General features: G+C 43.7%; 1 protein-coding gene across 7 annotated transcripts in view; it reads right to left on the bottom strand.

Annotated features, from left to right (window-relative positions):
• Positions 1-14,890, bottom strand: part of ERG (ETS transcription factor ERG) — a 141,039-nt gene that overhangs the window by 14,994 nt on the left and 111,155 nt on the right. For all 7 annotated transcript variants that reach the window (XM_039729378.1, XM_039729381.1, XM_039729382.1 and 4 more), the window contains 2 exons: positions 3,102-3,253; positions 85-288 (listed from right to left, as the gene is read on the bottom strand). In XM_039729378.1, the coding sequence (XP_039585312.1) occupies positions 85-288; positions 3,102-3,253 (356 nt within the window). The remainder of the gene's footprint in view (positions 1-84; positions 289-3,101; positions 3,254-14,890) is intronic.

Raw genomic sequence — 14,890 nt, 5'->3', positions numbered from 1 at the left:
ACTTGCAGCAGACATTTGGAAAACCCAATTATTCACAGCGATAAATCAAGGACTGAGTGCAGGCACCACGGAGGGCTGGCTTACTCTCTCTGAGGTAGTGTAGGTGTGACAGGAGGATGTCTGCGTTGTAGCTGGGGGTGAGCCTCTGGAAGTCGTCCTTGGTCATTTTGCAGAGCTCCTTGCCGTCGATGTTCTGGAAGAGCAGGATGTCCACGTCCGGCAGCCCGTACTCCTTCACCGCCCACTCCAGCCACTGGCGCACGTGGTCAGTGCTCCACAGCGTGGGGTCTGCAGGGACACACAGGGCAAAATCAGGCAGGGAAGGGGACTTCTGAGGATCTGGACACGTGCAAAATAATCCCCCCTTCACGGACTGCTGGAGGAGTTAATTTGGTGTGCTGAGTGCAAGGGAGAAAGCTGTGGGGAGCTGAGAGCTCTGAGTGCTAGCAGCAAAGCCTGTGCTGCACCAAGGGAAATACAGGCTGGATATCAGGAAAAAGCTTTTCACAGAAAGGGTGATAAAGTTCTGGAATGGCTGCCCAGGCAGGTTGTGCAGTCACCATCCCTGGGTGTGTTTAACAAAGCCTGGATGTGGCACTGGGGGCCAGGGTTTAGTTGAGCTGTTGGGGCTGGGCTGGACTCGATGGTCTTGAAGATCTCTTCCAACCCAGTGATTCTGTGAAATCTGTGAGTGAGCTCCTTCTCCTACTCAGCTTTTCTGCCTCATTGTTTTTAGGCCTTTTTAGCCATTGTTTTTGGCTCTTTCTAACAGAGCTTCTGGCCCACTGACAGCACTGCATGCTAGAGCTGAACAAGTTTCAAAACTCTGTTCAATCCTTATCTTTATTCAAGTGAAATCTCCACTCCTGTCTAGAAGAATCTTTCTTGGGTACAGGCTAAATAGGCACTCACAGATTGGGGCAGCTATTTCACAGACTAGAGTGGGTCTCTAGTTAATAATATTAGAACATTAAAACATTCTTCATTTTTTTTCCCAGACTGCTGTGTTGTACATTGCTACGCCTGTGTGGTTTGTACTCAACACCTGAAGTATTGGCAAAACCATCTGGGGAAAAAGAGCCCCAAACAGTTGAGATTTCTAGCAAAATGTTTTTTAATGAATCCTTAATTTTAATTTAAGCTTTTTAAAAATTTTCCCTCTAAACACCTTATTTTCTATTTCTCTCCCATTCTGTTTTTCCTTGTTCTTGAGTAAGGAGCCAACACAAAGGTCCCTCAGCTCCTACCACAAAGAATTTATACTTTTTGCAGAGAAAAGATTAAAGCCAAGGGGAAAAAATTCTTCAAGACTTTATTCCTTATCATCTTAATGACTCTGTGATTTTGTGATATCCTCAAAGCTGAGAATGGAGCACGTGGAGGTCAACTGGCTGTTGTTCATCCCATGAAAATCTGAGATATGAATGGCAGCCTAAATAGCTTTTCTATGGCTTAACTTCAGTGCCATTCCCTCTGTTTTCACTGTTGTTCAGGCTGGTTTGAAAGAGGTGAAGACGTCCTGAATTCCACCAAAAAACACTTAAAATAATGTCTCCATCTGATATGAAATAAGCAGGAATATAGAGGGATGCAAGTCTGGTAGTAAATCTTAGGTCTGGATGAGATGTCCACACCTGCAGCAAAGAACTCTGAGACCTTCAGTTTGCTCTGAAGTAAACAACCAAACACCAGGAAATTTACCAAAATATTTTCATTATGTCTGTAATTTTTAAACACACCTTAATTATGATAAATAGAAAGTTACCACAGCTGGAAATGTGACTTCTAACTTTACTACATAACCTGCACACTGCCTATGTAATAATCTAAAACAACTGATTTTTGCCCATTACTTTCTTCAAGTGACTTCAAAATGGCAAGACTGTGACCATCTTGCTCCTTGACAGTCATTCAAACCCAACTCAACCAGGAATACACTAAATAAAAAAATCCCTTGCTGAGCTAACCATGCTAAGAATTACTAAAGGTCTTTTTTTTAAAAAGTGCCAAACACCAGGGAGAGAAACATTTTAGGAGAACATTCAAAAGCTCTGTGTTTCAGTGTTGGCAGGACATTTTTTATTCAGAGCATCACTCTCCTGTCTCCAGAAGAGAATTGACAATACCATTGCAGAGGACACTGCAACATATTTGTCCACACCTTTCTTGACAAATAACTGAAATAATCACAGCTTGCAAAATTGGCCACAGTCAGTACTCTTGCATGTCTAAGCAACTGAAAAACTGTAATAATATTAAGCAACATGGCAGAGGCAGAAATATTTCACACAAGCACCTCTCTGCTGGAGAGGAACCAGCAGCAAAACATTCCCTCCTGAATGCAGGTGTTGAGTTTACCCTGTGCACATCCTGTGGTTCAGGAACACCCACAGATGCCATGATGCTGTGACTTGGAAACAGGCACACTGATTATTCTGCAAAATATTCCAGATTTGTTTGGAGGACAAGGCAGACAGAAGTGGCAAGAAGGCAGCAGCCTTTGCAGAATATTTTGCAGAAGGCAGCAGCCTTCTTGTCCCATCAACTGTTGAATCCCACAGCCAAGCCTGCCAAGGCTGACCAAGAATTTCTCAATTGTGCTCTTACATTGCAGTGGAGTTGTCAGTTTGCTTATTAAAATGTTTTATGCTGCCCAGACTCAGGGGATAACTCACATAAAGTCTCTTCATGCCCTGTTTAATCCCACAGAAGCTACTTTTTGGTATTTTCAAAGATAACCTGCTACAGGGATCCTTTCTCTCTCTCCCACAAACACCTCGCACCCAGCTTGTCCAAGGGACAAGAAATGGAGGTGCTTCTTCCTTTTGCTCATTTTAGGGTGAAATCCTCCAAGAAGGAGCTACAGGAGTCAGATAAGATCTGAGTGCCTCTAATCAGCCCATTCTGCTGCTGAAATGGGAAGAACAGATTGAGGAGGTGTCTTCACTGATCCTCCTCAGCTCATTCTCTCAACAACCCCTAAAAACTACTGATCTTTTCCTCCTGATCACCACTCTTCTCCAAACCCTCTCAAACAATCTTAGTGGGCTTGAGGGAAATGCAGTTTTTTTAGCTTGCAGTTTTGGTGTAGAGGGTCTAACCTGCTGGCACAATGACTCTTCGTTCGTTGGTCGTCATGTTTGGGGGTGGAACGTGCTTCTCCTCCATGTAGTTTCCATAGTTCATCCCAACACTGTCTGAGCTGCTGACCATCTTCCCTCCTTTTGCCACGCTGCAGTCATCTGGAGAATTCCTAGGCAGACAAGAAAGGTGTGCTTCCATTATTATTCCAGTCCTTATTAATATCACCAGAAGAGACCACCTGGAATGAAATAGAAAACTGGGATTTGAGCACCTGGAAAACCCAGTACCCCCCACCCAGTGACTCTGCAGATTCCTTCAGTTGTCTAAAAACACCAACCAGGTTAAATGGACCATAGATTTATTTCTGCTACCAAAGGATCAGGCTCTCATATCTCTCCATAAATTATAAATGCTAATAATTTAATTCCAGACATGGAATGGAGGCTTGGTCATGAGCTTGTTTAGCCTGGTGGCTTCAAGGAGCTGCATTTCCCTCTCCAAACATCTCAGAGACAACTGAGAAACACAGAAATGCACTTATTGCATATTTCTGGGGGGGGAAACTATTCTTAGTTGCCATTGTCCAAGCAGTCCAAGGCTTGGAGAGCTGCCCACCTCCACTGCCATCGTTGTTCCACACTCACTTGCACTTCATGTCATGAAATGTATTCACATTTCTACGTCAGGCTCACAAGAAAAAGGGAATATTTGCCAAAGCCATGATTCAAAATACCACACGCACGACTGGAAAAACCTTTCAGCTCCTGACTAGCTCAGTCTCCATGGTACTGTAGTCAAGACAGGGAAATCTGCAGAGGATCTGCAACCAGACACCTCTTTAATTTTGGCTTTGCTTTCTGAATAGAGTCTTTAGGTTTAACATCCCACAGGGGGTTCCCTAATGGCATTTTAATTGCATCACAGTTTTCTTTCTGGCAGACACAGACATATTTGTCCCTTAATTTAATGTCTACAACGTGTTTCATCAGAGGGAGAAAAATTGTTACAAAAATCAAAATAAAGAACTCAGCCATGGGGAATACCTTTAAATGTAAAGAGTTTGTTTGGCAAGGGAAGAAGGGTGTTAGCTGGGGTTTGGTTTCTTCAGCAATACCTCATTACTAACAAGCTTTCCTTTAGTCTGCCATTTAACTCCTGAATTGTGCTGTGGCCTCACTAAACAAGAGGCAGGTCACAGATTCACGGAATCATGGAATTTCAGAATGGGTTGTGTGGGAAGAGAATTTAAAGATCACCCAGTGCCACCCTTGCCCTGGGCAGGGACACCTTCCACTGTGCCAGGCTGCTCCAGCCCCAGTGTCCAACCTGGCCTTGGGCACTGCCAGGGATCCAGGGACAGCCCCAGCTGCTCTGGCAATTCCATCCCAGCCCTGCCCACCCTGCCAGGGAACAATTCCTCATTCCCAAGATCCCATCCAGCCCTGCCCTCTGGCAGTTTAAGGCCATTCCCCTTATCCACTCACTCCAGGCCCTTTCCAAAGTCCCTCTCCAGCTTTCTTGGAGCCCCTTCAAAGCCCTGTGACTCAGTTGTGTTGACTGCTCAGCACTGTCATGGTTCAGGAACTAATCCAGTTATAACTCTCACATGAGTGTTTTTAAAAAAAAACCAGCACCTGGAAAGCTGAAAAATTAGTGTACATCTTAAATACTAGAAGAAAATATTAAGTATAGCATTATTTTTCTATGCAATGTTTCTACTAATTTTACCCTTCTGGGTAAAGGTAGCTATTAAGGAAAAAAAAATCAACTGCTGCTGACTTTCAGTTAAAAACCAAAATATATCACAGAGATCATTCAATGGTTGGCAACATCACCTTTAGGAGAAGGAAGAAGGCCTTCAGTGCTGCCTGGAAAATGTTGGCTCCACACCCTTTTTCCAGGATGCCTCTAAAGACACCCCCTATGAAATCTGCCTTGTGTAAAAGCCCTGCAACTGCTCTGTCAGCCCCAGGACTGAAAAACAACCATGAGGGAAAACACAGTCAGCACCTGCCACTGTGATGGTGAATTCAGCCCTTCCTCTCACAGCCAGAGCACTTGGGCAATATTTTCTCAGGTTTAGTTTTGCTCTCCTACCACACACCACTAAATATAACCCTGGGATGCAGCCCATTTCAGTCCAAACAGAGCAGAGCAAAACAAAGCTGCTTTTTGTTTCAGACATAAAATCCGAAGGAGAGCTTTTGTGATGATTCCTTGTCAGTGAAATGTTGCCTTTTCCTGCTTCCCTTCCACAAATACAAGTGGCATAAATGAGTGAGCCTGCACTTTAAATTATGGACATTTGGAAACATCGTCCACCACCTGCCCTTATACCTGTGCAGATGTGGACCCCCACTCCCAAAAGCAATTCTGTTACAAAGAACTATTTGGCCCATTCACTGAATTTTTAGGAAACAGAGAGCTAGCAACATCCTTTACTTTAACTGGCACAGTTATTTAATTTTTTTTTTTCTGGGGAAAGAAACTTGGGCTAAAGGGACTCCAAAGTGAAAAATCAATCAGTAGCAGCCTACAGCACTTCTACAAGCAGTGGTGCATTAAAAACACTCTTGTAAACACTGAGCAGTAAATGATGTGGAAGATCCAGTAGCACAGAGCTTTTGGCAATCTGACAGGGCTTCTGAGATGGTTTTCTGATCTGAATATAAATACACAGGGGTGGGGAAGAAGATCATAAATAAGTCATAACTTTTCATTAAAATCCAGAAGCAGATGGTCAAGAGTTTTGTCCCTTTAGCTCACTGGGTGGACAAGCAAATCCCCCATCCATCAAATCTCCTAAGGCCACGCTTAATTTCAGGCATGGAATCAACTCCATGGGATTTAACAGGACTACTCTGGTACTTCAAATTGAGTGTGTGCCCTAAACCACTGAGCCAGGGCTTAACTCAACTGCCTGGAACAAACTTCTACAGCACAGAAAGCAAAACTGAAAATGCAAGCAGACGCTAGAAAATGGTGTTTCTAGTGCCCAGAACAACAAGAGAGTGACTGTCTACAAAGGGGTTTTTTTAGGACTTTCTGTGAGTCTGCTTTATTTCTGTACCACCGGGGGAGCAGGGTGGAAAAGCAGCTTTTGGAAAGTGTACCCAGAATGAAGGGTGCAGCTCTGCAGTGATTCATCCCCAGCTCCAGGTCTGAAATGAAACCAGAGATGTTTTTCTTCACGGCTGCCTGTTATTTTTGCCCTTTGTAAATATACTGTGTTACACCTGGAATTTACAAAATAGAAAAAAATTAAAAAATAAAAAGAGGTAAGACTACACACAGTCATGGTACCCAAGAACACTTTGTCCAGTCTTGAGATGATAAATGTCTGCTGAGAAAGTATTTTCTCCTTAGACCTGAAAGCCTCACCTTAAAGCAGGGTTACTTAAAATCAAGCTGATTTGATAGTTAAATTTATCACCCATTTCTACTGAAGCTGACTGGAGTTTTGCCAGTCATTGACTCTGATGAAAGCAGACGTAAGTTCATAAATAAGTGTCTGAAGCACAGTTTTTTCCTTTTCCCTATGCTACTATTTTCCCCAGGTGACATAAAACACCTGTGTTGTGCTGAAATGCAGGGTGTCAGAGAAATTCAGATTAGGAATCAGCAAAACCCTACATGCGTCATTCCCTTAATATAAATGCCTCTGTTCAATACTTCTAAGTTTCAGAGGGAAATAAATGAGAAAAAAAATGTATACTCCTAATATCTACATGTCTTCTCAAGTTTATTTAGCAAGCACATCTTGGATTAGAGAGGCTGCTACCAGGTCAGCTCATACTGAGGGCATTGCAAAGCTTGCTCAGCCTCATCCTCATTCACTGCAGCCACTCAGGTTGTGGTGAATTTGGTCACTGCTTCCTCCCCAAGGAGTTTGTCACTGGAAAAGTGGCCCATGAAGAAAAAACCTGAAACTTTCCCAAAATTTATTAGTTTGAAAGGCAATGGGGACAGCCAGAGGCTCCCAGGTGAGAAGGAGCCTGTGCTGGGACTCTGAAAAGCGCTTCCAGGGTGGTTTTGGAGGCCTCAGCACTCAGAGAACCACAGAATCCCAGAATGGTTTGGGTTGGAAGGGAACTTGAAGATCGCTCAGTGCCACCCCTGCCATGGCAGGGACACCTTCCACTGTGCCAGGCTGCTCCAGCCCCAGTGTCCAACCTGGCCTTGGGCACTGCCAGGGATCCAGGGGCAGCCACAGCTGCTCTGGGCACCCTGTGCCACAGCCTGCCCACCCTCATAGTAAAGAATTTCTTCCTAATATTTCATCTAATCCTACTCTCTTTCCCTTTCTCTCATCCCCCTTGTCCTGTTGCACTCTGCCCTTGTGAATATTCTCTTTCCATCTTTCTTGTCAGCTCCTTCAGGCCCTGCAAGGCCACCCTGAGCTCAGCCCAAAGCTTCTCCTGTGCAGGTGAACAATGCCAGCTGTGCCAGCCTTTCCTGCCAGCAGAGCTGCTCCATCCCTCTGCCCATCCTGGAGCCTCCTCTGGATTCCCTTCCAAGACTTCTTGTGAGAGCAAAATTTCCCACAGAGAACTCCAGCACAACAGAGGCATGAAAATGCCAGAAAACTCACACTGGTTGAAAGATCTGCTCCCACAGGCTCTTGCCCAACTGCTCAGTGACCTGGGCTGGGAGCTGTACACAGAGAAGTAAATAAATGGGTAGTAATAGCTGGAGAAGGGATGGCCTGGGTGGGAACAGGCTGCCAGGTCTGTGGAAGGCAGGGAAGTCCTTCAGAAACACACCCCTGGCTAAAGCTGCTTAAACTGGTGCTGAAACCATGTTGACAATCTGCTAATCTTTGCTATAAGGTGCCAAAAGCAGTCCTAAGAAGACAAAAATAAAAAAGTACAGTCCCCCCCATGGCCACTCAGTCATGGCACTGCTCTGCTCCATGTTGGGCTTTGCATGGTCCAGCAGCCCCAGCAGGCCATGGAGAAGCTGGAATGCGGCATCCCCCTGCAAACAGAGCATCCAAACCTAGGAAAACACCCCTGTATGGGGTGCCCTGGGCTTGGTGGGTGCTCAGGGTTATGTGGGGCTGGCCCAGGGTCACCCAGAGATGTCACCTGGAGCCACCTCTGGCTCCTTTCTCCTGTGACAGAGCTTTTTCCAAACACAACAGAAGGTGCTTCTTTCCCGAGCTGTACACACAGCAACCACTCATCTCCAATCAAACAATAACTCTAATTCAATCTTTTAATTTTCTTTTTTATTTTCTTCCCCTTAGCTTTCCCCAGCTATCCTGCAACCCACAGCTGCTTCCAGCCTCAAGGCCATGGTGGCAAATGCAGGCAGTCAGAGTCTGGCTCACTAGAGGCCAGTCAAGCTATAAATATTCCATGCCTGGCTCTTTGTGCTCCCAGTGTGGGGAAACAGCTGGTTTAAGTTTGACTGCACGTTGTCATTTCTCCATTAGTGCAAACACTTCAATATTTCTTACGTGTCAGGTTGGAGTGAAGAAAGGGAATGCAGGGAAGGGGGTCACAAAAAGCCAAAGCTAAGAAATGATGTTCTGTATATACATAATTTACAATTAGATTGCTGCCTGGGACAAGGCTGAGGTTTGACATGGTGATAGCTAGGCCAAAGCCACAACGACTTCCCAGTTGGCCTATAACTTTCAGGACCTATTTTCTCTTGTTTTTCTTTTATTATTTTTATAGAAATTCTATTATGATGGTAATGGATTACATTTCTCAAATTGTATTTCATTTCAAGAGCTTTTAAGGCTGTTGTATTTGTGGTTTTGTGAAATATGAAATACCAGGAGATGGGGCCCTACCCAAACCACACGTGCCTTCTTTTGTGGGCAGGGATCATATAGAAAGTAAGGAAAATAGAGCATGCCAGGCATAAACAGAAGTGACATCTTGTATGGAAACCATAATCCCCCATGTCTGTGGAATGTCTGCTGATTTTCATGATTAGCACTAAGGGGCTCTGAGGGTGCAAAATGCTAAAGCTCATGATTAGCCAACTTTCCTTACCTTCTGTTTTTGTCTTAAAGAGCTATTCCTGAACTTTAAATACTGAACAACCCCACTAATGCTGCCCAGATCAAAATGAAACACCCACTAATGACAGGGCAGAGGAGAAAACTCACCACCAGCTCTAAGTGCCCTGGACACAGTAAACAGGAAATCAAAAAGCAAGGATGGCAATATTCAAATAATGACAGTGAACACAACTCTTGTGGGGTCCTATGTCATTATTTGAAGATTTTTTTTTATATTTCATTGCCCATCTGAAAGCCTTTGGTTGCTGGGAATTCAGTGGTCAGTCCCAAATGTAGCAGTGATAATTATGAATGAGCCCATTATCCCGGACTGGAAAGCTTCTTATTTAGCACCTGCCAGCCCAGCACCCCCCAAAAAGCTTCCAAAAAACCAAAATAGTTGTAGTATTAGTGAGCTGAGTTTGTTTTTCCCCTTGGCAACATGTTGGCCTCAAGAACAGAGCCAAACCATGCCCCCACACACACGCAAGTGCTCGTGTTAAGCTGCTGGATTTTCAGAGCAAAGAGGAGCTTCTTGAAGCAGTCACACATCCCGACTTTGCCATTTTTCCAGCTTGGTAGGCAGCCACTCCACCAACCACCCAGTCAGTGGGAAAAAAGGATTATCAGTCTGAGATAATCAATGTCTTCTTATCCCAAATTAATAATATTTTACACAGACAGCTACAATAAGAAGAATCATCCTCTTAGGACTCCTCTCCCAGCTCTGCCCTGAGCTGCAGTAGGGACTCACTCTGCTGGTGATGCCTTTTCTTTGGTTTTACCACTAAGAGTTATGGGATAAAGGGTTTTTATTTTAGTATTTAACAAGGATTTTTATGGTGTAATAATTCGTTAAGGTGGAATATGCTGAAATTTATATATATCATAGACTGCATATACAATTGTATATATTTTGTAAATTAGCATATTTAACAAAGATGTTTTAATGAGAGGCTTAAATGGATAGTGTGACATTTTTCTATTTTAAAGTGGTTTTTTTTAGATAGGCTTAATTTTAATTTATATGATACGCTTTAGAGGTGGCTTTGTTTTTTTAAGACAGCATAAGGTCTTTTGGTGTTTAATTGTAAGGTTTTTAGGATGCTTGTTTTTTGTTTTAGTAGATTATTAGGATTATGCTAAAATGTTAGGTTTAAAGAATTACAAGTATGTATGTTAAGAGTATTGAGAATATATAAAAGGTAGATTAAAAGGTAACAAAATTCTGTCACTCCAGGACATGAAATAGAATTATGTGGACACTGGAATCCCCAAGGTTAAGAAGAGGGATGTGGACACTGGAATCTCCAAGGTAAAAAAGAGGGAAAGTTTAATTCTGATTCCAACATTTTTAGATTTTCAAAAGTGACACTGGATTGGAAGATGACAGTGCCACCTCTCCAATGACACTGGACAAACCAACAGTCTATCAAATTTCTCTTCTTCTAGAGAAGAATGCAAAACAATTAATTATTTGCATAAAGTCTGATTACAAGAATGTAATCATCGGAAGGCTTAGAAGAACTTAGAAAAACAGGGCGACAAAAATCATCATGGCAGCACTGGAGACAGAATCCCATGGCCTGCTGGGGGCTTTGGGCCAGGCTTATTGTTTAGTCTGAGCTGAGGTTTCCCAGGAATGCCAGGCTGGGTGCCAGCGGTGTGCCACCAGATGTGGAAGGGACGTGGCACTGCGCTCCTGCCGTGCGGTTGTGCTCCAGGGCTGGAAAAACAAGTGATTGTTTTCCTTGGGCAAACAAGTGATGTCAGGGGGGTGGATGCACATCAGCCCTGACCCTCCAAGTGCTGGACACTCACCAGGTGGGGCCAAGAGGATGGGGCCAGAATTTCCAGTGACAGGATGAGCAGCAACAGCCGTAAACGGAACCACAAGAAGTTCCACCTCAACGGGGGGAAGAATTTCTTTATTTTGTGGGTGGCAGAGCACTGGAACTGCTTCCCAGGGAGAACAAGGAGTCTCTCTCTATAGGGACATTCCAAACACACCTGGATGTGTTCCTGTGTCTCCTCCTCAAGGTGACCTTGCCTTGGCGAAAGGGATGCTCTCCAGAGATACTTCCAACCCCAACAATTCCACAATTCAATGATTCAGTGATTGCGTGGAGCTGCTTAAATGCTCTAATTAGATCCACCAGTATCACACCATGATGCAGAGATGCCTCCTACAGCTTAAAGCCTGCCAGCCTGGATCCTGGGAGCAGGATGGATCTGTGGGAATACAGAGCTCCACACGGATGAATTCTCCCTCCCCAGTGCCTGGGCACAGCAGCTGTCACACATCTTGACAGTACAAGGTACCTCAAGGGCTCCCCATTCCAATTTGCTGGCTTGTATAGCACAAAGAATCTACTCCTTAGGAGACTTTACATCAAGGGAAAGAGAAAAAAAAAACACCAGCAAAGAAACTCAAGTTCACCCTGGACTCTGAAAAGTCCTCCAGTGTGTCAGACATTCTGAACCTGGAAAGTACAGAGGCTCTTTGATGAAAATTCAGGCAGCTACATGCAAAGAAAAATGGTGTTTCCCAAAAGAGCCAGCACAAAAGATGTATTAAGTGATAATTTCATTCTCAAATGGTTTTCAAGCAACAACTGGTAGCACTTAAATCAACATTTTGCACATGATTAAATCCTAAGGACAACTAATTATTTCTGGCATTTCTTTAAAACTTCTCTATCAGCCAAGCTGATGTTGGAAAGCTTCTGCTGTGCTTTCACTGCAGTTAACTTTCAAAATACTTCTTCAATGAAATCATCACGCTGCTCATGGCAAGAGAAATTTATCTGTGGTCTGAATAAGACTCTGTGTTCCACTTCAGCCTGCCTGAAAAAGATGGATTACCTACAGTAAATGTCATTATTCCAAGCTACCTTTGTGTAGCCCCACCCATGGGCACGGCAAAGCCCGGTGGGTGAGTGTGCTCCAAGACCACTGGGAAATCCATGGATTTATAAATGTTGTTTAAGCAGTACCCAGAGCCTCATGAGAGCACTTCCACAGAGTGAATTTCTCCCTAAATGCATGACATGAATTGCACTCATTGTGGTAGGATTGCTCATGCCTAATTTGATGGAATACATAAAGAACAATAAACAGCAAAGCACCAGTGTGGCATATGCAACCTTCAGATTTATACTACAGGGTGAATCTTTTTCCTGACCCAGGAGCAATAAATAGCAGCAAACAGGAATGTTACATTCAGGTGAAAAATTGACTGCAGTGTAGCACAAAAGGTCTCATTAGATTTATGTACCTGGAAGGAACAGAATTAATGTACTTAGAGAAACTCAATTTGATACCACCTGTGACAACCTGTATTCTATATGCAACAACAGCCAGGTAAACGACAGCTTTAATTTAAACTTTTCTTGCTTTATTTAATTTAAGGCAAGCCCCCAGACTGTATTTTGTGGTGCTGGGCTGCAGGGTTTATCTTGAAAAATACTGTTATTGTTAAAGAAAAGTGGGTAGCTAATCTCTGTGCAGCACACTGAAAATAACCCTTTAATTTCATTCTAATGGCATTTCTCTGGTATTCACAGGAATGCCAGCTCTGAGACTGTTAACTTTTACATTAACTAATTTAATGTAGGGCAATTACAGCCAAAGTATGTCTGGGGAAGGTCCTAGCAGAGGGGGCACATCCCTTCTCTGAGTGGGTGCTTTACTGGGGATGTCTGAGGGGTTCAATATGCTCCCAAAATTTTAAACCCTCCTCCAAAGCACAAAATATATGGCCAGGAAGCTCTGACACAGGGAGAGCTGGGCAGCAAAAAACTGCAATGTGTTAACTTCTCCCTGGCCACCACTTTGTGGGATCTCATTCCCTGCTTTGCATCCTGAATTATTCAGATCCAGCTGCCCACGTGAGAGGACAGAGGATACCTGGAGATCCTCAGGGCAGCACTTGCATGGCTTTGCAATGTGGGGTTGTATTTTAGACTCCTCTGGGAAAACTCAGATTTTAGAATGGGTCTAAACAGAGCAGGTACAGTTTTAATAAAAAATGAAATGTAACTCCAAGGACTCCAGGAACTGCTTGTGGCAATACTGAACATACAAAGCATATTAAGAAGTGAGGAAATATTATCATTTAATAATGTCATTTAAGGAAACAAGTTTATGGATTGCAAAAGAAGAGAGTGGGGAAGGCTTCTACAGAAAAGAAAATGCAAAGTAACTAAGAAAGGCAGGGTAACACAGTCTGATAAACACTTTGTTTTCCCTAAAATTGGCAGGAATACCCCATTTCAATTCCCAGGGTGCAATAACACGACATATTTCATACATGTATGTGAGATTTAGAAATGCCACAACATATTTATTTTTGTTGGTTGGCAGCATTGGTTCTCCATTAAAAGTGTAGTATTAAGATCTATTTTCTCAGGCCTGAGTAAGGAGGCCCTAAAAAATAAAACTTCTCTGATTAAATAAACTGTGTTTTTTAATGACAATATTTTTTTAAATTATTTTTGTGTATAGTATGAGCATGCAATTTTTTTTTTTGCCCTTCTGCTAATTTTTTTTTTTGTAGCTTGTGATTTTTTTTGTTGTTTTTTTTCCCTTTTTCAGCTAGTCATGCCTTAGGTAATGTATTGAAGTATAAATTTTCCTTGCTATCTCCATCTAGGAACTTTGCACTGATCTTTCAATAGGGAAGGCTGTAAAAAACCTCAGGATTAATAAAAAAACTCCTTCCACTGTGCCAGGCTGCTCCAGCCCAGTGCCCAACCTGGCCTTGGGCACTGCCAGGGATCCAGGGGCAGCCACAGCTGCTCTGGCAATTCCATCCCAGCCCTGCTCACCCTGCCAGGGAACAATTCCTCCTTCCCAAGATCCCATCCAGCCCTGCCCTCTGGCACTGGGAGCCATTCCCTGTGTCCTGTCCCTCCAGTTCCTGATGAAAGGTCCCTCCCCACAAGCACAAGCATTTCATGGGGATAGGGCAGACAGCTCTGAAGGAAATGCAGGCACCTCTATCCACAAAAGGGAATTTTGGCAGCTGAAACTGCAGCCACCTCTTGGTATTGACTGTGCAGGGAGCCACAGCATCACCCTGAGTGCTTCAGTGCGTGCACATACTAATAGAAAATAGCAAAAACTAGGTGAAAATATAGAATCATGGAATATACTAAGTTGGAAGGGATCCAGAGGGATCATCCAGTGCCACCCCTGACCCTGCTCAGAGCTCCCAAAATCCCACCCTGGGCATCCCTGGCCAAAGGCTCCTGGAGCTCTGGCAGCCTCGGGGCTGTGCCCATTCCCTGGGGAGCCTGGGCAGTGCCAGCACCTCTGGGGGAAGAACCTTCCCTAAAATCCAACCTAAACCTCTCAGCAACAATTAACTCTGATTATCTACTCTAGTGCACTTTATGCAGTTTACACTGAGGGAAACTGTGATCAGTTCTCTTACAGAAATGCCAGCACAAATAAGTCAGAGGCAATTTTAGGAAGCAGCTAAGACTGATTTTGAATCAATACACCATTTATGATTATACCTGTGCACTTGCTTAGGAAAAAAAAAATAAAAGAAGACACTGGAATAGATTAAAGACACCTGAACTTCTGAATAAGCAGCCTTACAAGAAAACTTCCTCTAATTCTTGGTAACTTCAGCTCACCATTTATTTCTACGTATCTCAAATCTTTGACTGCTCACTGGAAATCCTGATTTGACTTCAGCACAACTTCCATCCCCACCACAGAACAGAGGGGGTGTGATAAGCTGGCAGACCACTTTGCCCTGGTTGTGGTGCTCATCACACC

The sequence above is a fragment of the Passer montanus genome, unplaced genomic scaffold (genome assembly GCF_014805655.1).
Source record: "Passer montanus isolate IOZ18808 unplaced genomic scaffold, ASM1480565v1 scaffold69, whole genome shotgun sequence".
NCBI classification, from domain to species: Eukaryota; Metazoa; Chordata; class Aves; order Passeriformes; family Passeridae; genus Passer; species Passer montanus.
Note: the sequence above shows the minus strand (reverse complement) of the source record. Positions and strands in the feature narration are given on the sequence as shown.